The sequence below is a fragment of the Hemitrygon akajei genome, chromosome 3, assembly GCF_048418815.1.
Source record: "Hemitrygon akajei chromosome 3, sHemAka1.3, whole genome shotgun sequence".
In the NCBI taxonomy this organism is placed as follows: domain Eukaryota; kingdom Metazoa; phylum Chordata; class Chondrichthyes; order Myliobatiformes; family Dasyatidae; genus Hemitrygon; species Hemitrygon akajei.
Window position 1 is genome coordinate 191,905,255 of NC_133126.1, and position 26,038 is coordinate 191,931,292.

General features: G+C 42.9%; 1 protein-coding gene across 1 annotated transcript in view; it reads right to left on the minus strand.

Annotated features, from left to right (window-relative positions):
• dhx36 (DEAH (Asp-Glu-Ala-His) box polypeptide 36) overlaps positions 1–26,038 on the minus strand; it is a 129,272-nt gene that overhangs the window by 13,088 nt on the left and 90,146 nt on the right. Inside the window, exons 16-22 of the mRNA XM_073041640.1 lie at positions 16,968–17,085; positions 12,530–12,628; positions 8,666–8,839; positions 4,302–4,388; positions 2,614–2,697; positions 933–1,032; positions 751–841 (exon numbers count right to left, since the gene is read on the minus strand). Of these exons, the coding sequence (XP_072897741.1) occupies positions 751–841; positions 933–1,032; positions 2,614–2,697; positions 4,302–4,388; positions 8,666–8,839; positions 12,530–12,628; positions 16,968–17,085 (753 nt within the window). The remainder of the gene's footprint in view (positions 1–750; positions 842–932; positions 1,033–2,613; positions 2,698–4,301; positions 4,389–8,665; positions 8,840–12,529; positions 12,629–16,967; positions 17,086–26,038) is intronic.

A 26,038-nucleotide genomic window follows, 5' to 3' on the forward strand; every position in this document is an offset into this window, starting at 1 on the left:
CTTCAGACCCATCCCCCATACACCTACTTGACACCCCTCACTTGATTTTACCTATCACCTTCTGGCCTGCTCTCCTTCCCCCCTTCCACTTTCTTATTTCAGCTTCTTCCCCTTTCCTTTCCAGTTCTAATAAAGTGTCTGAGCCTGAAATTTCGACTGTTTATTCCTCTCCGCAGATGCTGCCTGACCTGCTGAGCTCCTCCACCTTTTTGTGTGTGTGTTACAAAGTTTTATATAATTGCAACATGACTTCCTTAAACAATGAAGGTAATCAATAAGTTGTAAATTGGTTTATTATTGTCATTTACAGCAATAGGAACAGGCCATTCTACGATCTCTAAACTCCATCTCTATGATCTTCCTTGCCAGCCCAGCCCGTCCTAGGCAACCACCACCCTGTGCAAAAAACAACTTGCCCCCCTCACCTTCAATGCATGACCTCTTGTACGATACATTCCAAAAACACAAGGGATTCTGCAGATGTCAGAGATCTTGGAGCAAAACACAAACAAACAAATAATGCTGCAGGAACTCAGTAGGTCAGGTAGCATCTATGGAGGGGTATAAACAGGAAGAGTCTTGGCACTAAAGGTTGACTGTTTATTAACTTCCATAGATACAGCAAGACCTGCCGAGCTTATCCAGCATTTTGTGTGTGTTACTCGGGATTTCCAGCATCTGCAGAATCTCTCGTGTTCATTTCACATGTACGACGACACAAAGTAACAATTATGAGTACAATCATCTCACATTTTCCGTTTCTTGCTGAAGCTCGGCCGGATTTTTGCCACCTTGGGATACAGGCCTGCACACACCACAGCTTTGATCAGCTTCTCGTTTTCTGAGAAAAGAGAGCAAACATTTATCTGGGAGGATGGTAGGATGGCAATATTCCCAGTAGCATTTTAATGGACCTTGTTCCCATTCATTACCTGAGTTGATGTTTGCCTTGGGGTCTTTGGGATTCTTGCTGCTGACAAAGCCAGCCACCAGCAGGTGTTCAGCAAACTGTCCTTTCATGTTATGAAGCATCTACAGTGATGTAAAAAGCCACAGGTTTTTTGCTAAGAATAAATTTCAATCACCGCGCTGAAGGAGGCTGCTACCCGTAACACTGAGCGGGCAGTGAGCGTAACATTTTTACAGCAGCAGCAATTAGCGTTCAATTCCACCCACTATCTGTAAGGAGCTCGTGGTGAATTTGCAGAATGCATTGCCACAGATGGCTGTGAAGGCCAAAGCATTGTATATATTAAAAGTGGAGGTTGATTAGCTCGATTAATAAGGGTGTCAAAGATTACGGGGAGAAGGCAGGAGGATGGGTTTGAGAAGGACAATAAATCAGCCATGATATAATGGCAGATCAGACTCGATGGGTCAAACAGCCTGATTGTGTTCTTACGTCATACTGTCTGACGTATGCTCTCCTGTGACCATGACGGTTTTGCCCCGGTGCTCCGGTTTCCTCCCACACTCCCACAAGCCAACGCGGCCGGCTGAAGGAGATGGCCTTTCCCGTGTCCGTGGGTGGGTGAGAGGAAAGAGGCTTGTTTTGCTGGGTTTTGTTTTGTTGCTTGTTGTGCTCTGTGTTGTTCTGCCAAGCATTGTGAGCATTACGTATTGGTGCCAGAATGAGTGGCAACACGTGGACTCCCCCCAGCACACCCTCGGGGGTAGGTTAGTAAGTTGTGGGAAGGCTATGTTGGCACCAGAAACGTGGCCACACTTGTGGACTACCCAGCACATCCATGGAATGTCCCGGACAATGAATGTACATGTATGTTTCAATGTACATGTGACAAATAAAGAAAATCTTTAACTCTCAATCCCTGTTCACTATAGACAATGCTACAGATCAGTGGCCAGCAAAATGATGACAATTCACTTGCTCACAAGGCTGTGCTATTATTCATTCATTTAGAGATACAGCGTGGAATAGACTCTTCAAGCCGTGCTGCCCAGCAACCCAATTTAACCCTAGCCTAATCACAGAACACATTTTTTTATACAATGACCAATTAACCTACTAAGCGGTACATCTTTGAATTGTGGGAGGAAACCAGAGCAAACTCGGAGAAAACCAATGTATTGCACAGGGAGGACATAGTCACTCCCTACAGAGGACAGTGGGACTGAACTCTGAACTCCGATGCTCGGAGATGTAATAGCATCATGCTTACAGCTACACTACCACGGTGCCCAATGTCCTATATTCTAAAATGATACTTTCTCCATAAATAGAATGGAGCAAGTAGCCAACTCTACAAGTCCGTTGGGGAAGATGAAGCCCGATGTCTATAAATCCAATCCCCAGTCCACCGGAGACTGGAAGCTGGAGAACACAGCCTTTCCTGAGGAAAGGAGCTTGCTTGGATGTTGTTGTTTTGTTGCCAAGTATTGTTTGCGTGGTGCGTTGGCGCTGGAATGTGGGGTAACACTTGTCGGCTTCCACCAGCACACCCTCACATTGGTCATTAATGGAAATGACACATTTCGCTGTATGTTTCGATAGACACATGATAAATAAACTTGAAGATCACTCACAACTTGATGAAACAGCACCTCAACTTCCCTTTTAAAAAGATTCTCTCATTACTTCAAGAGCCTATTTACCTGGAGGTTGTTTGGAGAAAGGAAGTACTCCCAGCAGTAATCCTTCTCTGATCGGAAACCTCGTCTTTTTGCTTCTTCCCATCCCTGGAAACAGAAGCGCTCATCAAACAGCACACTCCAATGAATTGCAACGCCAAGCATCAACCGACTCACGTTCAGGAAGAACACAGTTTCCCCAGTTAAAAAGAGCAGGCAAAAGGTTGAACCAAAATAGTAGAGAAAATGGCAAGTATGCAGGGAAAGAGAGGAAGAGAGGAGTTCGACCACACTTGGAATAGGGGAGAAATTTTGGACCCCTTATCTAAGAAAAATTGTGCCAGTACTGGAGAGTGTCCTGAGAAGGTTCACGAGTACAATCCAAGGAATGAAAGGGTTAATGTACGAGAAGCTTTTGATGGTTTTGGGCCTGTTCTCGCAAGAGCTTATAAAAATGCAAGGGATCTCACTGAAACGTATTGAAAGGCCTACATAGAGTGAGTGTCAAAAAGATGTTTCCCGTGGGGGAGGAGTCTAGGACCAAAGGCCACAACCTCCGAGTGGGAGGACACCCTTTCAGAACAGAGATGAGGAAGAATTTCTTTAGCCAGAGGGTGGTGAACCTGTGGAATTTATTGCCACGGATGGCTGTGGAGGCCTTATCATTGGGTGTATGTACAGGGAGGTTGATAGGTTCTTGATTAGTAAGAGTGTCAAAGGTTACAGGGAGACGACAAGATGGTGGGGTTGAAAGGGATAATAAATCAGGCATGACTGAATGGCAGAGAAGATTTAGATGAGGAGACAATTCAAAATGCAAAGATGGAAAAGGGACTTGGGATTCCTTGTGCAACATACCCCAAAGGTTAACCTCCAGGATGAGTCGGTTGTGACGAAGGTGAATGCAATGTTGGCATTCATTTCTAGAGGTATAGAATATAACAGCAGGGATGTGATGTTGAGGTTCAATAAGGCACTCGTGAGACCACACTTGGAGTATTGTGTGCAGTTTTGGGCTCTTTTTTTTTAGAAAGGATATACTGACATTGGAAAGGGTTCAGAGAAGATTCACAAGAATGATTCCAGGAATGAAAGGGTTACCGTATGAGGAATGTCTGGCAGTTCTTCGGCTGTATTCCCTGGAGTTTAAGAGAATGAGGGGGGATCTCATAGAAACATTCTGAATGTTAAAACGCCTCAACAGATTCGATATGGCAAAGTTATTTCCCATAGCGGGGGATTCTAGGACAAGAAGGCACGACTTCAGGATTGAAGGACGTCCAATTAGAACTGAGATGCGGAGAAATTATTTTAGTCAGAGGGTGGTAAATCTGCGGAATTTGTTGCCATGAGCGGCTGTTGAGGCTAAGTCATTGGGTGTATTTAAGGCAGAGATAGATAGGTTCTTGATTATCCAGGGCATTAAAGGGTATGGGGAGAAGGCAGGGGAGTGGGGATGACTGGAAGAATTGGATCAGCCCATGATTGAATGGCGGAGCAGACTTGCTGGGCCAAATGGCCTAATTTCAGTCCTACGTCTTATGGTCTTAGAGGAAATAATTTTCTTTTTAAACAGAAAAGTGAGCCAATAATTTGCAGCCAAGAATGCAAACTTCAGATGATTACTTTGCTCTTCAGATGCTGACTCATCTTTTTCTACAGCATCGAATGTCTGATTTTAGCCCTATAGTTGCAGTTTCTGTCATACCTACCTTAAATGCATTGACTACAGTCAGATGGTCGCTACGGGATTGCTTGGACAACTCTCGACGTTTTGCATCTGCCACTTTCTCTTTACCCTGCCACCAACATAAAACACCAGAAGGTTAGACAGGAGGCATTTACTTGCCAGAGAAACTTCTCCAAGCCTTTTGGTTCTAAGAAAACTCACACAGAGAAAAGATTAAAATTAAAATATGACATGACAATGATTCACAGAGTATTCCCCTCTACTATTCAATTACATTAAAAACACCACAGAAAAAATTCACAGCTTTAATAAGATAATTATTTTGAGATGCAGTGCGGATTTCAGCCCAATGAGCCATCCCACCCAGTAATACATATATTTAACCCTAGCCTAATCACAGGACAACTGACAATGACCAATTCACCTGCTAAGTGATACATTTTTGAGGTCTGGGAGGAAACCAGAGGAAAATGGGGAAAACCAGTGTCCTGATCTCGTATATTTCAATGCAAGAAGTATTGTAGGAAAGGCAAATGAGCTCAGGGCATGGATCAACACCTGGAATTATGATGTTGTAGCCATTACTGAGACTTGGTTGCAGGAAGGGCAGGACTGGCAGCTCAATGTTCTATTGTTTTAGGCATGACAGAGTGGGAAGGATTAAAGGAGGAAGGGTGGTGCTACTAGCCACGGCAGTGCTCCATCAGGACAGATTGGAAAACTCGAACAGCGAGGTATTATGGGTGGAACTGAAAAATCAGAAAAGTATGACCACTTTAATAGGGCTATATTACAGTCCACTCAACAGTCCTAGAGATTTAGAGGAACAAATTTGTAAAGAGATCACAGACTGTTGAAATCAGCAGAAGGTTGTCATAGTGGGTGATTTTAACTTTCAATGTATTGACCGGGAATCCTATACCGTAAAAAGGACTGGATGGGATAGACTTTGTCAAATGTGTACAGGGAAGCTTCCTTCCTCAGTATGTAGAGAACAGGCATTACTGGATCTATTAGGAAATGAGACAGGGCAGCTGACAGAAGTTTGTGTAGGGGAACACTTTACATCTAGGGATCACAATGAACTTAGAATTTATTTAAATCTTACATCCATCCCACAATCTGAGGGAGTAAAAACCTTTGCGTTATGACTCCATTGTAATGTACAGACATGTGAATTTAAAAGTCTATTGGTTTGTAGAAAGAAGCTGTCCTGTAGCCTGTTGGTCCTGGTTTTAATGCTGTGGTAGTGTTGGCAAACCGAAGCAGGTGAAACTGTTTATGGCTGGGGTGACTGGTATTAGTTTCAAAGTAAATATGGGAAAAGATAGGTCTGATCCGCGAGCTGAGACTCTAAATTGGAGAAAGGTCAATTTTGATGGTATCAGAAATGGTCTGGCAAGTGTGGATTGGTACAAGCTGTTTACTGGGAAAGGTATACTTGGAAAGTGGGAGACCTCCAAAAACAAAATAGTGAGATACAAAGCTTGTATGTGCCTGTCAGAGTAAAAGCTAAAGATAACAAGGGTATGGAACCTCAGTTTTCAAAAGATATTGATGCCTGGTTAAGAGAAAAAAGGTGCATAACAGGTATAGGCAAGTAGGAACAAATGAGGTGCTTATGGAGTGCAAGTACTGCGAGAGAATGCTTAAAAAAGAAATTAGGAAGGTTTAAAAGAGGGCATGAAGTTGCTCAAGCAAACAAGGTGAAGGAGAATCCTAAGGGATTCTTTAGTTATGAGCAAAAGGATTGCAAAGGACAAAACTGGTCCTCTGGAAGACCAGGCTGGTAATCTGTGTGTGGAGCAAACACCGATATTCTTTGCATCTGTATTTACTCGGAAGACAGATAGTCTACAGAAATAAGCAAAGTGGCATCAACTTCATGGACAATGCACAGATTACAGAGCAGGAGGTGTTTGCCATCCTGAAGCAAATTAGGGTGGATAAATCCCCAGGGCCTGACAAGGTGTTCCTTGGACCCTACTTGTCCATTGTCAAGTGCAGAAATTGTCAGGGCCTTTGAAGAGATATTCAAACCATTCTTAGTGATAGGACAGGTACCAGAGGATTGCTGGGTAGCCAGTATTGTTCTGCTGTTTAAAAAAAGGTCTAAGCAGCAACCTGGAAATTATAGGCTGGTGAGTTTGACATCAGTTGTGGAAAAGCTACTGGAAGGTATTCTAAGGGATGGAATATACAAGCATTTGGATAGACATGGACTGAATAAGGATAGCCGGCATGGCTTTGTGCGTGGTAGATCATGTCTAAACAGTCTTATAGAGTTTCCTGAGGATGCTGCCAAGAAAGTGGATGAAGGCAAGGCAATAGATGTTGTCTACTAAGGTTAGATGGTACTACAGAGGTCATGGGTTAAGAGTTAAAGGTGAAAGTTTTAAGGAGAACATGACGGAAAACTTTAAGCAAAATCGGAATAGGTATATGATGGTAGGGGCATGGAGGGTTGTGGTTGGTCCCAGTGAGGTTGATGGTAGTAGGCAGTTTAAATTATTTTGGCATGGCCTGTTTCTGTGCTGCAGTTTTCTATAACTGAATTTTACCTGCCTTTGCTTCAAGCAGAGTCCATCCAAGAGCAGGAAGCCATTCAGTGTCTTGATCCTGATTTTTTTAAACACTTATCTATAGCAAGTTTGACCCAGACCTGAATTTGATTTACCCCTCTTGGCTTCATTTTCGCTAACTGCCCGGGCTACATGTGAAACTAATCAACAAGTAACTTTGGAACTTCCAATGATTCCTGTTATTAGACCACAAGATGTAGGAGTAGAGTTAGGCCACACCATTAGGTCTGTTCCACGATTCCATCGTGTCTGATTTATTATCCCTCTTAACCCAATCTCCTGCCTTCTCCCTGCAATATCTGTCACTCTTACTAATTAAGAAATTATCAATGACTTGGCCTCTACAGCCACTTGTGGCAATGAATTCTAGATTCATCACCCTCTGGTTAAAGAAATTTCTCCTCATCTCTATTCTAAAGGGACATCCTTTTATTCTGAGTCTGTGCCCTCTGGTCATAGACTTCTCTGCTATAAGAAACATCCTTGCTGCATCCACTCTATCTGGACCTTTCAATATTCGATAGGTTTCAATGAGATCTCCCACCATCTTTCTAAACTCCAGGAAGTACAGACCAGAAACAACAACATTCCTCATACATTAACCCTTTCATTTCCTTAACCATTCTCATGAAACTCTTTTCGGACCCCCTCCAATGCCAGCACATCCTTTCTTAGGATTGTTATCACTGGATTTTTGAAACATAATCTCACTACTGTTGCTGATCTACTCTGGCCTCAACTCCACTTCTGTGCCAATTCCTCATCACCCTCACAGTCCTCAACATTTTCAAGTATTTATATCTCTGCAACAGATCTAATGATCCTTAGGGGGCTGAGAATTACAGAGATTCACTACCTTCTTAACAGAAGTTTCTATGCCCATCAGTTTTAAATGACTAGCACCTTATTTTGTAGCTATGTTCTCTTATTTGTGACTCTCCCTCTAGTGAAAACATCCCAACTTCTACTGTCAACCCTTGTTAGGATATTATGTATATCTCTGAATTGGGTCACTAAACTTTAAGGAACACACACATAAATCTAGCCTCCCTAGCCTTTCAACTTTACTCAAGACTTCCTGCAAAGGACGGCACAGTTGCATAGTGATTCGTGAAACACTTCACAGCACCAATGAATGGGGTAAAGTTCATGCTGGTCTCTGCAAGTTTATGCATTCTAACTCCTACCCCTTAAAGTAGCAGTTAGTATTACAGTTTGCAGTGCCAGCAACACATATTCATCTACCGCCATTGTCTGTAAGAAGTTTATATGTTCTCCCTATGAACCACATGAGTTTCCTCCAGGTGCTCTGGTTTCCTCCCACATTCCAAAGACGTACCGGTTAGTAGGTGAATTGATCATTGTAAATTGTCCTGTGGTTGGGCTGGACTTAAGTAGGTGAGTTGCTGGGCAGTGCAGCTCATTGGGCCAGTTCACATTGTCTCTCTAAATTAAATAAAGAATCCTGTAAAAACTTGCATGCTCTCCACATGACCGTGTGGGTTTTCTGCAGGCGCTCCAGCTTTCCTTCCACATTCCCACAGACATACAGGTTAGGGTTAGTAAGTTGTGGGCATGCTATGCTGGTGCCAGGAGCATGGTGACACTCGTGGGCTGCCCCCTGCGTGCCCTTGTACCGTGCTGGCTGTTGACACAAACGATGCCTATCACTCTCAGTGGTTAACTGGTCATTGCAAATGGTCCTGTGATTAGCCTGGGGTTAAATTGGTGGGTTGCCGGGTGGTGTGGCTCGTTGGACCTGCTCTGCACTGTGTCTCTAAATAAAATAAAAAATAAACATTACCAATGGGATGACAAATGGATCCTTGAAGCTCAGACTGGCTGCAATGGTGAGCACAGGATCCAAGCAGCATAACAACGCCCCAAACAGAATCATCTTCCCAATGTGGGGCTCCACTGGCAGCCGGGCTAAATGGACGCCAAGTGGCGTGAGCTCTTCGTTCCTATCCAAGGCGTTCTGAAAGAAAAGGAGAGAAAAAATTGAAAATTTGCAGACTTCAATAAGCCCCGTACAATGAGATGGAGCAAGCTATCTGCCCATCAGGGTCAGAATCACCAACAGAATAGGCCCCTAAAGGTCTTCCTCCACCCCTCTCTGCAGTCGGTAGGAGGTCAGTAATGGAGCATACAAGCCAGAAGCATCAAGGATGGACTTTATTTGCCATTAGGAATTTACTGTGGTGTGCTGGTGCAACACGCAACAAAACACAACACCCAACAGTTATAAAGAGTAAAGAATTAGAGAAAAATAAAGAATCTTAAACAAAGTTAGAGATTAAAGGACAAACATAGAATGTTTTCAAATACATAAATGAATACAAGCATATATTTACAATATTATAAAAACAAGGTGCTTTAAAGGGTTTGCAGTGCAGTGATCGAGAGGGGAGGGGGGAGTAACTAGAATGGTTGATCAGACTATCTGCTGGGGGAGGAAACTTTTAAAATGATGTGAAGTTTGTCTTTCTCCAGATGTACCATGGAGAGCAGTCTAACTGGCTGCATCACCATCTGCTATTGGGGGGGGGGGGTGCGGGGTAGGGGCTACTGCATAGGATTCAAATAAGCTGCAGAGCTGTAAACTTAGTCAGCTCCATCAAGGGCACTAGCCACCAGAGTATTAAGGACATCGTCAAGGAGAGATGCCTCAAACAGGCGGCATGCATCACTAAGGACCCGATCACCCAATACATGCCCTCTTCTCATTGCTACCATCAGGAAGGAGGTACAGGAGCCTGCAGGCACACACTCAACGATTCAAGATCAGCTTCTTCCTCTCTGCCAAACATTTCTGAATGTAGAGCATTCTAAATGGACATTGAACCTCGTGAACACCACCTCACTACTTTTGTTATTCTTTATTTTAGCATTACTTATTTAACTACACAGTTTATTTTCTCTATTATGTATTGCATTGTACTGCTGCTACATAACAACAAATTTCATGACGTATGCTGGTGATATTAAACCTGATTCTGATTTAATGGTCCTATAGTGCTTTCCAGAAGCAAACTGTTGGGAAAAGGCAGCTTGCAGGGTAGGTAGCAAGTACAGACCCAGAGCCATCAAACATTCCTCATATGATAACCCTTTCATTCCTGGAATCATCTTTGTGAACCTCCTTGTACCCTCTACAATGCAAGCACATCTCTTCTAAGATGAGGAGCCCAAAACTGTACACAAAACTCAAGATGGGGCCTCACCAGTGCCTTATAAGCATCACATTCCTGATCTTGTATTCTAGACCTCTTGAAATGAATGCTAACATTGCATTTGCCTTCCTCACCACCAACACAACCTGTAAGTTAACCTTTAGGTACTCCAGGTGCAGCCTCACCAGTACCCTGTGTAGTTGCAGCGTAACCTCCCTGCTCTTAAATTCAATCCCTCTAGCAATGGAGGCCAACGTTCCATTTGCCTTGATAGCCTGCCACACCTGCAAACCAACTTTTTGTGATTCCTGCACAAGCACTCCCAAGTCCCTCTGCACAGCATGCTGCAACCTTTCAACATTTAAATGATAATCTGATCTTCCATTTTTCCTTCCAAAGTGGATGACCTCACGTTTACCAACATTGTTCTCCATCTGCCAGACCCTTGCCCACTCACTTAAACCTACCCATATCTCTCTGTATCCTCTGCACAATTCTGGCACTTGGGTGTGCTCCTTGGGGGCACTTGGCCCCATTCATTAACCATTTTACCGGAGCATAGCACTGTACCTAATGAAATCTGAAATATGAAGAGAAAATTCTAAAAACACTCAGCATTAGAGGCCACAGTCACATATAGTGTAAGAGGTAATTTTTCTAGTTGATGCTGAAAGGTGAGGGTGGGACACTCTAGACTGCTCAAATGCACTCTCTAATGCAATTGTATATTCTGTTAATATCCCTGGACCTGGATCAGAGAGTTTTCAAAAGGGGTAATATAATTTATAATAAAATTACAATTCTGCAGGCAATCAAGAGGAGGAGATACCCTTATGTTGTCCATGCATGGTGTGTTTTCAGTTAATTTTTCCTCTGTTTTTACCGTGGAGCAGGGTATAAAGATTTTGGGCCATTCGATAGTTAAGACTATCTTATGGGTCTTTGGGATGGACCACATTCCAGGAAAGGTGTACTGGATGCCTTAAAACATTTAACAGCAGATAAACCTCCAGGGCCTGTTCAGGTAGATCCAATTAGTATGGGAAGTTAGAGAAGAAATTGGCTGAAATATACACTCAGTGGACACTTCATTTGGTACACCTGCTTGATAATGCAAATATCTAATCAGTCAATCATATGGCAGTACCTCAATGTATAAAAACATGGTCAAGAAGTTCTTACTTTCAATAATTTCTCCTTTGGCTCCTCCCACTTCCTCCAAACCAAGGGTGTAGCCATGGGCACCCGTATGGGTCCCAGTTATGCCTGCCTTTTTGTTGGCTTTGTGGAACAGTTCATGTTCCAAGTCTATACCGGTATCCATCCCCCTCTTTCCCTTCGCTACATCAACGACTGCATTGGCGCTGCCTCTTGCACGCATGCTGAGCTCGTCGACTTCATTAACTTTGCCTCCAATGTTCACCCTGCCCTCAAATTTACCTGGTCCATTTCCGACACCTCCCTCCTCTTTCTTGATCTTTCTGTCTCCATCCCTGGAGACGGCCTGTCTACTGATATCTACTATAAGCCTACAGACTCTCACAGCTACCTGGACTATTCCTCTTCCCACCCTGTCTCTTGCAAAAAGGCTATCCCCTTCCCACAATTCCTCCGTCTCCGCCGCATCTGCTCTCAGGATGAGGCTTTTCATTCCAGGACGAAGGAGATGTCTTCCTTTTTTAAACAAAGGGGCTTCCCTTCGTCCACCATCAACTCTGCTCTCAAACGCATCTCTCCCATTTCCCGCACATCTGCCCTCACCCCATCCACTTGCCACCCCACTCGGGAAAGGGTTCCCACTACTTTCAAATCTCTTACTATCTTTCCTTTCAGTTAGTCCTGACGAAGGGTCTCGGCCCGAAACGTCAACAGTGCTTCTCCCTATAGCTGCTGCCTGGCCTGCTGTGTTCTACCAGCATTTTATGTGTGTTGTTGTTTGAATTTCCAGAGTCTGCAGATTTCCTCGTGACAAGAGGTTCAGCTGACTTCAGACTAAACATCAGAATGGGGAAAAAATGTAATCTAAGTGACTTTGACTGTGGAATGATTGCCGGTGCCAGATGGGATTGCTGGAGCATCTCAGAAACTATCTCCTGGGATTTTCACGCACAACATTTTCTAGAGTTTACAGAGAATGGTGTGAAAAACTAAAAAAAGTACATCTAGTGAGCAGCAGTTCTGTGGGCAAAATGCCTTGTTAATGAAAGCAGTCAAGCTGACAGGAAAGTGACAGTAACCCAAATAACCATGCGTTACAACAGTTGTGTGCAGAAGAGCATCTCTGAATGCACAACACGTTGAACCTTGAAGTGAATGGGCTACAGCTGTAGATGACCATAAACATACACTCAGCAGCCACATTATAAGGGATACAATTCACCTAACAAAGTTGTCACTGAGGTTATCTAGAAAATAGGTATTTATTAGGAACAGAGGGAGGCTAATGTTATGCTTTCATTTAAAAAAGATCTGCAAAGAAGAAAACAATTTCTTACCAGCTCTTTGAGGTGGGTCACAGCGAGGTGAACTGCTTCCTTTGATGGAGGCTGCATCGCCTTCTCCAGGAATTGGGCAATTTGACCAAGATGCAAAATCTACAATATTAAAAACAGCAATTAAAGAACCATAAATAAAAATCAATGTACCATGGAACACCACAGCACAGCCCTTCAGCCCTCCATGTTGTGCTGACCCATATAATCTTTGGAAAAAAAGTATTAAACCCACACTACCTCATAACCCTCCATTTTTCTTTCATCTATGTGCCTGTCCAAGAGGCTCTTAAATACCCCTAATGTTTGAGCCTCCACCACCATCCCTGGCACTCACAATCCTGTGTAAAAAACTTACCCCTGATGTCTCCCCTAAACTTCCCTCCCTGAATTTTGTACATATGCCCTCTGGTGTTTGCTATTGGTGCCCTGGGAAACAGGTACTAACTATCCACCCTATCTATGCCTCTCATAATCTTGTAGACCTCTATCAAGTCCCCTCTCACTCTTCTACGCTTCAAAGAGAAAAGTCCCAGCTCTGCTAACCTTGCTTCATATGACTTGTTCTCCAAACCAGGCAACATCCTGGTAAATCTCCTCTGCACCCTTTCCATAGCTTCCACATCCTTCTTATAATGAGGTGACCAGAATTGAACTCAATACTCTAAGCGCGGTCTCACCAGAGATTTGTAGAGTTGCAACATGACCTCTCTACTCTTGAACTCAATCCCCCTGTTAATGAAGCAAAGCATCCTATAGGCCTTCTTAACTACCCTATCAACCTGCGCAGCAACCTTGAGGGATGTATGGATTTGAACCCCAAGGTCCCTTTGTTCATCCACACTCTTAAGTAACTGACCATTAATCCTGTACTCAGTCTTCTGATTTGTCCTTCCAAAATGCATCATCTCAAACTTGTCCGAATTGAACTCCATCTGCCATTTTTCTGCCCAACTCTGCAGCCTGTCTATATCCTCTTGTAACCTTCGACCACCTACAGCTCCATCCACAACTCCTCCAATCTTCGTGTCATCCGCAAACTTACTCATCCAAATCACAAATGTAACAAGCAGAAAATGCTTTAAACACTCAGCAGGCTAGGCAGCATCTGTGGGCAGGGAGAAACAGTTCATATTTGAGGTGCAAGGTTCAGTATCAGTTATCACAACTGTGGTAAGTCGAACTGAGCAACTTGGTTTCTCTTCTCACCTCCCCTCACTCAAGTCCTTAAGAATCCCCAATATGAAATGTTAACGGCTTCTCTTTCCACAGATGCAGCCTGACCTGCTGAGTGTTTCCAGGATTTTGTTGTTACCTCTGTTTTAATATCATCACCCTTCAATGAAGTAACACATTATTTATACAAATGCAAAAATTCCTGTCTTTCACATGGGAATGCTTCAAATATTTAAAACCAAGTAGTTACTGAAGTAGACAGAAAGAAATTGCAAATTCACATGTAAATAATTTTGTAATCATGTTCATATAGAGAGTTAAACAGAGGATCATAATTGAAGTGTATATGGTGACATTTATATTAAAGATCAGAACAATGAAAACATGATTTACTGGTTGGTTAGCAACAAGGTATTACATCCAATGATATTTCCACCAAGCCATAAGACCATTAGATATAGGAGCAGAATCAGGCCAATTGAGACAGCTCCACATTCAATCATAGCTGATCTATTTTCCCTCTCAAACCCAATTTCCTGCCTTCACCCTGTAACCTTTGATGCCCAAGAAACGATCAGCCTCCATTTTAAATACATCTGCCACAGATTCACAACCCTCTAGCAAAAAATAAATTCTCCTCATCTCTGTTCTAAAGAGACGTCCTTATATTCCGAGGTTGTGCTGTTGGGTCCTAGAGTCTCACACCATTGGAAACATCCTCTCCATTCCATGAAGTTCTTTCAATAGCTGGTAGGTTTCTATGAGATCCTCCATCATGCTTCTAAACTCCAGCAAGTTCAGCCCCTGAACCATCCAAAACCTGTCATACATGTCATATGACATGGGCAAGCATGATTTATCCGCGATCATAACTGTTCTCGGCAAATTTTTCCACAGAGGTGGTTTGCCATTGCCTTCTGCTGGGCAGTGTCTTTACAAGACGGGTTACTCCAGTTGTTATCAATACTCTCAAATACACTTATAAACTTCTACTGATGTACTGTGGAGAGCATTCTCACAGGCTGCATCACTGTAGGATGTGGGGGGAGGGGGGGCTACTGCACAGGACCAAAAGAAGCTTCAGAAGTTCATAAATTTAGTCAGCTCCATCTTGGGTACTAGCATACAAAGTACCCAGGACATCTTCAGGGAGTGGTGTCTCAGAAAGGCAGTGTCCATTATTAAGGACCTCTAGCACCTAGGGCATGCCCTTTTCTCACTGTTATCATCAGGTAGGAGGTACAGAAGCCTGAAGGCAAACACTCAGCGGTTCAGGAACAGCTTCTTCCCCTCTGCCATCCAATTCCTAAATGGACATTAAACCCTTGGACACTACCTCACTTTTTTTTAATATAAAGTATTTCTGGTTTTTTGCATGATTTTTAATCTATTCAATATACGGATATTGTAATTGATTTATTTAATATTATTATTTTATTTTGGGTTTTTTTTTCTATATAATGTATTGCATCGAACTACTGCTGCTAAGTCAACAAATTTCACGTCACATGCTGGTGATAATAAACCTGATTTTGATTCTTCAGAGATTGTCTGCCTGGCATCAGTGGTCGCATAACCAAGACTTGTGATATGCATCAGCTGCTCGTACAACCATCCACCACTTGCTCCCATGGCTTCACATGATCCTAATCGGGGTGGGGGGGTGTGGGGGCAAGGGTACCACACATTGCCCAAGGGTGAAGTGGAAGTAAGGAATGCCGATTGAATACAGTATTACCTCAGTCAGCAACAGACTGCTGAAGGAGCTCAGCAGCTGTGGATGGAAATGGACAGTCAACGTCCTGGGGGCCCAGACGAATGGGCTCTCCAGTTCCCTCTACAGGTGGTACCTGGTCCAGAGTTCCTGCAGCAGCTTGATTTTGGCTTTGGAAGCCGACGTCCGCAGTTTCTTGTCTCTGCGTTATCACGATATTGCAGTAAGGCAACTCAAACTCTGCTCAATGCAGCTGTTTTGCTGCAGTGTTCCTGTGAGGTGGGGCACATTCTCTCGAAACGCGTCTTTACTTTGTGAGAAGGCCTCCCTCTTTCCTGCAACTCCTTTTATTATTCATTAGATCGGCAAGTCTCCACGTGCTCCTCTATTGTCCCTTCGTCTGCCCTATTTGGTTTTCTTTCCTCTTCTGTCTCTGACGGGAATTGAATGAATGACGCCCGAGGTGGCTCATGTGGAGCATAAACACAGGAAGCACCTGGCAGGCCAAAGGGTCTGGCTCTGTGCTAACACAGAAGGTCAAAGAATTTAATATTGAGACTGAACCTAGATCACGATAGCACAGTACAGGCCCTTCAGCCCGCAATGCTGTGCTGACCTTTTAATCAACTCCAACATTAATCTTCTGTTTCACTTCCACATAGCCCTCCATGGGCCAACCTAAGAGTTTCTTAAATATCCCTAATGCACCTGCCTCTAACACCAGCTCTTCCAGTGCGTTCTAACACTCTATGTCAAAAACCTACCTCTGACACCCCCCTATACTTTCTTCCAACCACTTTAAAATTAGCCATTTCCTGGTTGTCCACTAGTGAGGCATAATTTGGAGTATTGTATGTAGTTTTGGTCACATACCTACAGGAAAGATATCAATAAGATGGAAAGGATACAAAAAATTTACAAGGATGTTGCCGAGACTTGAGGACCTGAGTTACGGGGAAGTTTGAATAGGTTAAGACTTTTATTCCCTGCAGCGTAGGAGAACGAGGGGGGATTTGATAGAGGGATACAAAATTATGAGGGGTATAGATAGGGCAAGCAGGCTTTTTTTCACTGAGGTTGGGTGAGACTAGAACTAGAGGCCATGGGCTAAGGGTGAAAGGTGAGATTTTAGGGGAACATGAAGAACTTCTTCACCTAGGGGATGATGAGTGTATGGAATGAGCTACCCGCAAAAGTGGTGAATACAGGCTCAATGTGAACATGTAAGAGAAGTTTGGCTAGGTACATGGATGTGAGGTGTATGAAGGTGCGAGTCATTGGGACAAGACAAAATGATAGTTCGGCACAACTACATGGACCAAATGGGCATTTTTCTGCGTTGAAGTACTCTATGACTCTATGAATGCCTCATACCATCTTGTAAACCTGTAACAGTTCAGTGAGATAGAACAATTTTCTTTTCCTGGTGCTATATATTCCCACCAAAGGAACAAGTTAGTCCTATGCCATGGCATTCACAGTAACATTTTTATTTTGCTGAAAATGAGAACTTTGGAAGGTTAAACCAGTTGAACAGCAATTATTTTTAACCTTGATCTGTAAGCAAAGTTCTTCAAGTGGCGTCCTCATGATTTCGGGTAACTGATAGTCATCCAGCAGGCTCTCTCGCAATCCATTGTACAAGTGGTAACAGGAACCTGGCTGTACCCTGGAAGAAGACACAATGATGTACTGACCAAACGGACGCACCTGCACTGCTAGCAGCAGTCTCCCCACTATATTAGGTAACTGTAAAAAGATACCTATTAAAATGTCTGCATGGCAAAGAAGAAAAGTTGTTTTACATGCTGCCACCTGCAAACGCTGCACAGACAGTGCTCAAAGTTCAAAATAAATTAATTATCAAAGTACATATACAGTACAGTGAAAAAGTCTTAAGGCACATATATAGAGCTAGGGTGCCAAAACCTTTTGTCAACATGGATCGTAGAGCGAGTTTGTACATCTGGAGTGAGCAAAGGATGTTCAGAATGGCGAGGAGCACCACGAGAGGGGTTGGGGACAGGTGGCAGAGGACAGCCAGGCACTGCACTGGCGGGGGGGGGGGGGGGGGGGGGTGGAACACACATACACACACACCTCCATATCCACCCTATCTAGTCCTTTCAACATTCGGTAGGTTTCAATGAGATACCCCTAAATTCTTCTAAATTCCACTGAGTACAGGCTCAAAGCTGCCAAGTGCTCCTCATATTTTAACTCCTTTGTTCCCGGAATCATCCTCATGAACCTCGATTCTCTCCAAAGACAACACATTCTTTCTGAGATAAGGGGCCCAAAATCATTGACAATATTCCAAGTGCAGCCTGACTAGTGTCTTATAAAGCTTCAACATTATATTCCCCTTGAAGTAAACACCAACATTGCATTTGCCTTCTTTACCAGAGACTCAAATTGTAAATTAACCTTCTGGGAGTCTTGCACGAGGACTCCTAAGTCCCTCTGCACCTCCAATGTTTGAACTTGCTCTCCATTTAGATAATAGTATGAACTATTGTTCCTATTGAGCCATCTTCAGAAGTTTTCTGATGACTCGGCCATATTTGGATGCATCAGCAAGGGAGATGAGGCTGAGTACAGGGCTACGGTGGGAAACTTTGTCACATGGTACGAGCAGAATCATCTGCAGCTTAATGTGAAAAAGACTAAGGAGCTGGTGATGGACCTGAGGAGGGCTAAGGTGACCCGTTTCCATCCAAGGGGTCAGTGTGGACATGGAGGATTACAAATACCTGGGGTTACAAATGGACAATAAACTGGACTGGTCAAAGAACACTGAGGCCGTCTACAAGAAGGGTCAGAGCCATCTCTACTTCCTGAGGAGACTGAGGTCATTTAATATCTGCTGGATGATGCTGAGGATGTTCTACGAGTCTGTGGTGGCCAGTGCTATCATGTTTGCTGTTGTGTGCTGGGGCAGCAGGCTGAGAGTAGCAGACACTAACAGAATCAACAAACTCATTCGTAAGGCCAGTGATGTTGTGGGGGTGGAACTGGACTCTGTGACGGTGGAGTCTGAAAAGAGGATGCTGTCCAAGTTGCATGCCATCTTGGACAATGTCTCCCATCCACTCCATAATGTACTGGTTAGGCACAGTTGTTCATTCAGCCAGAGACTCATTCCACCGAGATGCAACACTGAATGTCATAGGAAGTCATTCCTGCCTGTGGCCATCAAACTTCACAACTCCTCCCTCAGACTGTCAGACACACTGAGCCAATAGGCTGGTCCTGGACTTATTTCCACTTGGCATAATTTACTTATTATTATTTAATTATTTATGGTTTTATATTGTTATATTCCTACACTATTCTTGGTTGATGCGACTGTAATGAAACCAAATTTCCCTCAGGATCAATAAAGTATGTCTGTCTGTCTGTGTCTGTTTTACCAAAATAAATGATCATATATTTCCCAACACTGTATTCCAGCTGCCACTTTTTTGCCCATTCTTCCATTTATCTAAGTCCTGCTGCAATCACAATGTTTCCTCAGCACTACCTGGCCCTCCACCTATCTTCATATCATTCGCAAACTTTACCACAAAGCCATCAATTCGATTATCCAAATCAATGACAAACAATGTGAAAAGCAATGGTCCCAAAACTGACCCCTAAGGAACACCACTAGACACTGGCAGCCAACCAGAAAACAGGCAACTGGCAGCCTGTTTTATTCCCACTCGCTGCCTCCTGCCTGTCAGACATTCCGCTATCCACGCCAGTAATTTTTTTGTAAGCCATAGGATTTTATCTTGTTAAGTAGCCTCATGTGTACCACCTTATCAAACGCCTTCTGAAAACCAATAAATGACATCCATTGCCTCTCCTTTGTCCACTCTGCTTGTTACTTCCTCGAAGAACTCTAACAGATTTGTCATGCAAGATCTCCCTTTACAAAAACCATGCTGACTTTGACTTATTTTATCATTGGTCTCCAAATACCTCGAAACCTCATCCTTAATAATAGATTCTAACACTTTCCCAAACACTGAGGTTAGGCTAAGTGGCATATAATTTCCTGTCTTTTGCCTTCTTCCCTTCTTAAAGAATGGAGTGACATTTGCAATCTACCAGTCCTCCAGGACCATGCCAGAAGCAAGTGATCCTTGAAAAATCATGACCAATGCATCCATTAACTCTTCAGTAACTTCTCTCAGGACTCTGGGATGTAGTCCATCCAGCCCAGATGACTTGTTCACCTTAACACCTTTGAGTTTGCCTAGCACCTTTTCCTTTGTATTATCAATCACTCCTACTCCCTGACACTCACAGACCACTGGCAAACTGCTAGTGTTTTCCACAGTGAAGACTGATGGTGTTCACCTACCATCCCTTTGTCCCCCATTTCTACCACGTCAGCATCATTTCCCATTATCAACTCTCCCCTTCCTTTTACTTTTTATATAACTGAAAAACCTTACAGTATCATGCTTTATATTATTGACTAGTTTGCCCTCATGTTTCATCATTTCCCTTCTTATAGCTTTTTAGTGGCCTTTTGTTGGATTTTAAAAGCTTCCCAATCATCCAACTTCCCACTCACTTTTGCTATCCAAAACACCCTTTCTTAGGCTTTTGTGCAGTTCTTAACTTCCTTTGTCAGCCACTGTTGCTGCCGCTGGCATTTGACAACTTATTCCTCAGTGGGACATATCTATCATGCGCCTTGTGAACTATTTCCAGAAACTCTCTGCTCTGCTGTCAACCCCACCTGTATCATCCTCCAACCCACCTGGGTAAGGTCCTCTCTCATGCCTCTGAAATTTCCTTTATTCCATTGTGATACAGATATGCGTGAGTTATGCTTCTCCCTCTCAAATTGCATATGAATTCAATCGTAATATGATCACTGCCTCCTAAGGGTTCCTTTACATTAAGCTCCCCAACACTTTGGCACAGTACTGTATGTCAACATATAGTACTCCGAGATTCATTTTCTTGTGGGCATTCACTGCAAATAAAAAGAAGCCCAAGAGAATCAATGAAAAAGCACAGAACAAATATGAACAACTAACGTGCAAAACACAATAATCTCTCCAAATGGAAGAGAAAAAAAGTAATAATGATAATAAATAAGCAATAAGTATTGAAAATATGAGTTTTAGAAAGCTTAGAAGTGAGTCCATAGGTGTGGATTCAGTTCAGTGCTGTGGTGAGTCTAGTCATCCACACAAGTTCAAGAGCCTGATGATCCAGGGTTAGTAACTGTTCCTGAACCTGGTGCTGTGAGTCCTGAGGCTCCTGCATTTCCTTCCCGATGTCAGCAGTGAGAAGAGAGCATGACCTGGATGGTGGGGGTCCTTGATGATGGATATTGCTTTTCGGAGACAATGCTTCGTGTAGATATGCACAGTGGTGGGGAGAGCTTTACCTGTGATAGGGCCTTTAGCATTGTTGATGATCCCTCCCATCCATCCACCGATCTCTTTGACCCCCAAACATCAGGCAGGAGGTATTGTAGCATTGGAACAAGGACTGCTAGGCTGGAAAACAGCTTATTTCCCCAGACTGTGAGACTACTGAACAATGTTGTCTCTAATTTTAATCCAGCTGCAAGGACCAACCAGTGCTCTGAGCAGGAAATTTTCACATGGCCTGAACACTAAGCAGCATTTTAAATGTAAATTTAAATTTAAATGTAAATGGCATCAGTGTTCAGTGAGCTGGTGGCATATTAACAATGAGCTACCAATTTCCATTCTGTGCTTATTGTAACAATTTGTTATCAGTGTTGCAAATTGAAACTGACAAATGTAAATACATTGAAAGTTTCAAAGGAAAGGTTGTAGTACATCTATTATTTAGAAAAATTATGGATAATATTCATTAAGACATAATTAATAACATGGTATTTCATAATATAACAGATCTCAAAATTATATCAGCATAATTTAAAAATTATATTAACAGCTGCATGTGCCCGGGGGTATTTCAGCCTCACATCCGTGCAGCTTAGAGGGACCAGTGCTACTGAAATTCCTGTCACTACCTATGAAGCTCCAGTAGTGTAATCTTGTTTACTTTTTGAATTTGTGTCATAAATACTCCTTATTATTTGTTATTTAATTTGTGTTTTTATTACTTTATGTGTTGTGTTTGAGTTATATGTACTGTGTTGTGCACCTTGGTCTGGAGGAACATTGTTTCACTTGGCAGTTACAGATTGTAACAATGAACAGAGAATGGAAGTTGGTTGTTCATAATTAATATTAACTACTGGCCCGGTGAACGATTGAAATGACAATAAACAAACTTGAAGCCCATCAAGTATAACTCTTTGGGATTCGCTGTACACAACATGATAAACCCCAGATACAAAATTGTACCTTGACATACTTGTGTTGCCGCTCACGTTTACTGACGAGCAGCCCTTAGTAACAGACCACTAACACCCCAATGAAGCGATGTCAGCTTCCAGCTTCACAAGTTCCAAGAACAGAAAGAAGTTGCAAGGACAAATACAATGAGATTTTTTTTCTCTATAAACACACCAACTTGTTATGACCTTGAACACAGTACCTGGAATTAAGGATACCGATTCAACAGCAGCTTTCAAAAGTAAATTGGAAAATAAGTGGAAATGTGTTGAAGAAGGTCAATAAAATAGAATTAAATGGGAAGTACACCTAATGACTGTTTAAGGGAATTAGATTAGCAGATTCGGTAAACACCATAAGATACAGCAGCAGAATTAGGCCATTTGGTCCATTGACCAAATGGCTGATCAAATTTAACTCTCAGCCCCAATCTCCTGCCTTCTCCCCGTATCCTTTCATGCCCTGACCAATCAAGAATTTATCAACCTTTGCCTTAAATATACAAAAGGACATGTCTTCCAAAGCTGCCCATGGCAAAAACTTCCAGAGATTCCCCACTCTGCAGCTAAAGGAATTCTTCATTTCCATTCTATTCTGAGGCTGTCTCTTCTAGTCTTAGACTCTCACACCATAGGAAACATCCTCTCCACAGCCTTTTACCATTCCATATGTTTCAATGAGGTCACCGCTTATTCTTCTGAATTCCAGTGAATTCAGGCTCAGAGCCATCAGACACTCTTCATATGACAAGCCATTAAATCCTGGAATCATTTCCGTGAACTTCCTTTGAACCGTCTCCAGTTTCAGCACATCCTTTCTAAGAGATCCAAAACTGCTCACAATACTCCAAGTGAGGGCTCACCAGTGCTTTATAAAGTTTCAACATTACATATTTGCTTTTATGCTCTAGTCCTCTTGAAATCAAAGCCTTCCTCACCACCGATTCAACCTACAAATTAATCTTCAGGAAATCCTGCACGAGGACTCCCAAGTCTCCTTGCAAGTCAGTTTTTAGTATTTTCCCTTCACTTAGAAAATTATCAACCTTTTCTTTTCCTCTACCAAAGTATAGGGCCATACACTGCATTCCATCTTCCATTTCTTTGCCCATTCTCCTAATCTTTCTAAATCCTACTGCAGCCCCACTACTTCCTCAAAACTACCTGCCCCTCCACCTATCTTCATATCATCTGCCAATTTTGCAACTAAGCCATCAATTCCAATATCCAAATTATATAATGTAAAAAAAATAAGTCCCAACACAGACCCTGTGGAACACCACTAGCTACTGGAGCTAGCCAAGAAAGGCTCCCTTTATTCCCTGTCTTTGCCTCCTGCCAACCAGCCACTGCTTTATCCATGCTAGAATCTTTCCTGTAATACCATGGGCTTGTAGCCAGTTACCGTATATTCCGGAGTATAAGCCAACCCCCCCCCCCCCCCCCCCCCCCATTTTCAAGGTTAAAAAAGTGACTTTTTATAAGCCGACCCCTTTTGTAGAGGTTTCTGATTTAACCAGAAAAGATCACAAGATCTCACCTGCCGGTACTCAGCTTTGCCGGATCCAGAACCGGGAAATTTTGTGAACCAGTACTTGCTAAGAAAATAGGCCTACACATTGTAGAATGTTATAAGCGAATTCTTAATAAATAAATCAGGGAGGGAAATTTTGGATTAGGTCACCAATGGTAAAGAACCCTCCAAAATGTAACCCCCGTGAAACCATTTAGCGCCCATCGCAATCTCGTTAAAACATAACACGGGGTGGCGGGTTCAGTGCGTCTACTCTGTATTGAGTTTGCGACTGCCACGTACAAACGATTAAAACGAATGCAATATGATGCTGGCTTCAAGCTGAAGGTTGTTGATTTTGCTAAAGGAACGAATAATTCTGCAGCTGCTAATAAGTTTAGTGTAAATGAGAAACAAGTGAGAGAGTGGAGAAAGGCAGAGGAATCACTGAGGGAAATGCCAAAGACGAAATGTGCAAACCGCGGGAAAACATGCCAGTGGGCAGAACTGGAAGAAAAAGTTTCAGAGTGGGTGAATCACTAGCGATCGTCTGGATACATTGTTACCAGAGAAATGATTCGAGTTCAAGCGTTGAAATGGGCCATAAAACACTGTGAGGTCAGCGAAAATTTCAAAACTACGCAAAGTTGATGCACCCGATTTATGAATAGACGTGATCTTGTGTTGAGACAAAAAACAAAGATTGCTCAGAAATTCCCACGGGGTGTTGTTGATTACGTTCAAGAACGCTGCTGGATGGACGAAGCCGGTTGCTTGAAGTGGGTTAAAGAGGCGTGGCGTGGACGTCCCGAACATTTCGGGAAGGAAAAGTTACTACTTGTCTGGGACATGTTCAAAGCGCACTTGTCAGGTGAGACAAAAGCAGCATTGAAAGCTGAAAATATGGACATTGCAGTCATCCCCGGTGGTTTGATCTCCGTGCTCCAGCCACTAGATGCGAGTTTAAGCAAATCATTCAAAGAATTTATGCGCCGACAGTGGAACAAATTTGAATCAAAACAGCCAATAAATATGACCTGTGTCCCTTGTATTCGTTTTTCCGAAGTTGGCACCCTGTTTAAGACGACCACCTAATTTTAGGGCCAAATTCTCGGCTAATACACCAGAATTTACGGTAAGCAGCCTCATGTGTGGTACTTAGTCAATGGCCTTCTGAAAGCCCAAGCGCACAACATGAACTGATTCTCCTTTGTTTATCCTGCTTATTATTTCAACAGATTTGTTAGGCAAGATTTTCCCTTGAGGAAACCATGCTGACTTTACCATGTGCCTCCAAGCACTGTGAGATCCCATCCTTAATAATCAACTCCAACATCTTCCCAACCAACTGATTAACTGGCCAATAGTTTCCTTTACCCTGCCTCTCTTCCTTGTTGAAGAGTGGAGTGACATTTGCAATTTTCTAGTCTTCCAGAACCATTCCAAAATTTACTGATTCTTGAAAGATCATTACTAATACCTCCACAATCTCTTCAGCCACCTCTTTCAGAACTCTGGGGTGTACACGATCCGGTCCAGGTGACTTAGCCACCTTCAGCCCTTTTAGTTTCCCAAGAACCTTCTCTCTAGTTATGGTATCTTCACACAGTTCATGACCCCTGACATCTTGAACTTCCTCCATACTGCTAGTGTCTTCCACAGTGAAGAATGATGCAAAATACTTAACTCAGTTCATCCGTTATTTCATTGTCCCTTATTACTACCTCTCCAGCATTGTTTCCATCAGTCCAATATCCACTCTCACCTCTCTTTTGTACTTTATGTATCTGAAGAAACTTATGGTACCCTCTTTAATATTATTGGCTAGCTTACTTTCATATTCCATCTTCACCTTCTTAATGACTTTTTTAAGTTGCCTTCTGTTGGTTTTTAAAAAGTTCCCAAATCCTTTAATTTCCCACTAATCTTTGCTCTACGATATGCTCTCTGTTTGGCTTTTATGTTGGCTTTGACTTCTCTTGTTAGCCACGGTTGTGTCATCTCTCCTTTGGAATACTTCTTCCAATTTGGGATGTATATATATGCTGTGTCTTGCGAATCTAGAAATTCCAGCCATTCTGCTCTGCTGTCATCCCTGCCCGTGTTCTTTTCCAATCAATTCTGACCATCTCCAATCAACTTGTGCATCTGTAATTCCCTTTACTCCACTGTAATACTGATACATCTGACTGCAGCTTCTCAAATTTCAGGATGAATTTGATCATATTATCATCACTTGCCCTTAAGGGTTCTTTTAAGCTTTATTTTTCTAATCAATTCTGGCTCATTGCACAACATCCTACCCAAAATAGGTGATCCTCCAGTGGGCTCAATCACAAGCTACTCTAAAAAGCCATCTCATAGCCACTCTCGAAATTCCCCCTCCTGTAAAGGAGACGGAGGACACCCACTTATGGTAGACATGCACTAAGACATTCACTGAAACAATCCAGTTACACAAGGACGTCACAAGAGGGCAGCTTCTTCAAGCTCATCTGTGAACTAGCTTAATTTCTTCCCTTTAATGCCTCTTTTTCCCTTTTCAAGGTAGGTAGAGTTCTGTCGGTGTCTATGATCTACAGCTGCACCCAAATTGCAGTTCTTTATGGTGTTGATTCCCGCTCTCGGGCTACCGATCAGCCGTTTTTCGATATCGCCAGGGTGCAGCCTGACAGACGTGTGCCCTTGGGGAAGGTCCTGCGGACGAACATATTTCATGCCAGTTCAGTCGACAGAGGGGAATGTGGGGGGAATGGAATATTGCAAACA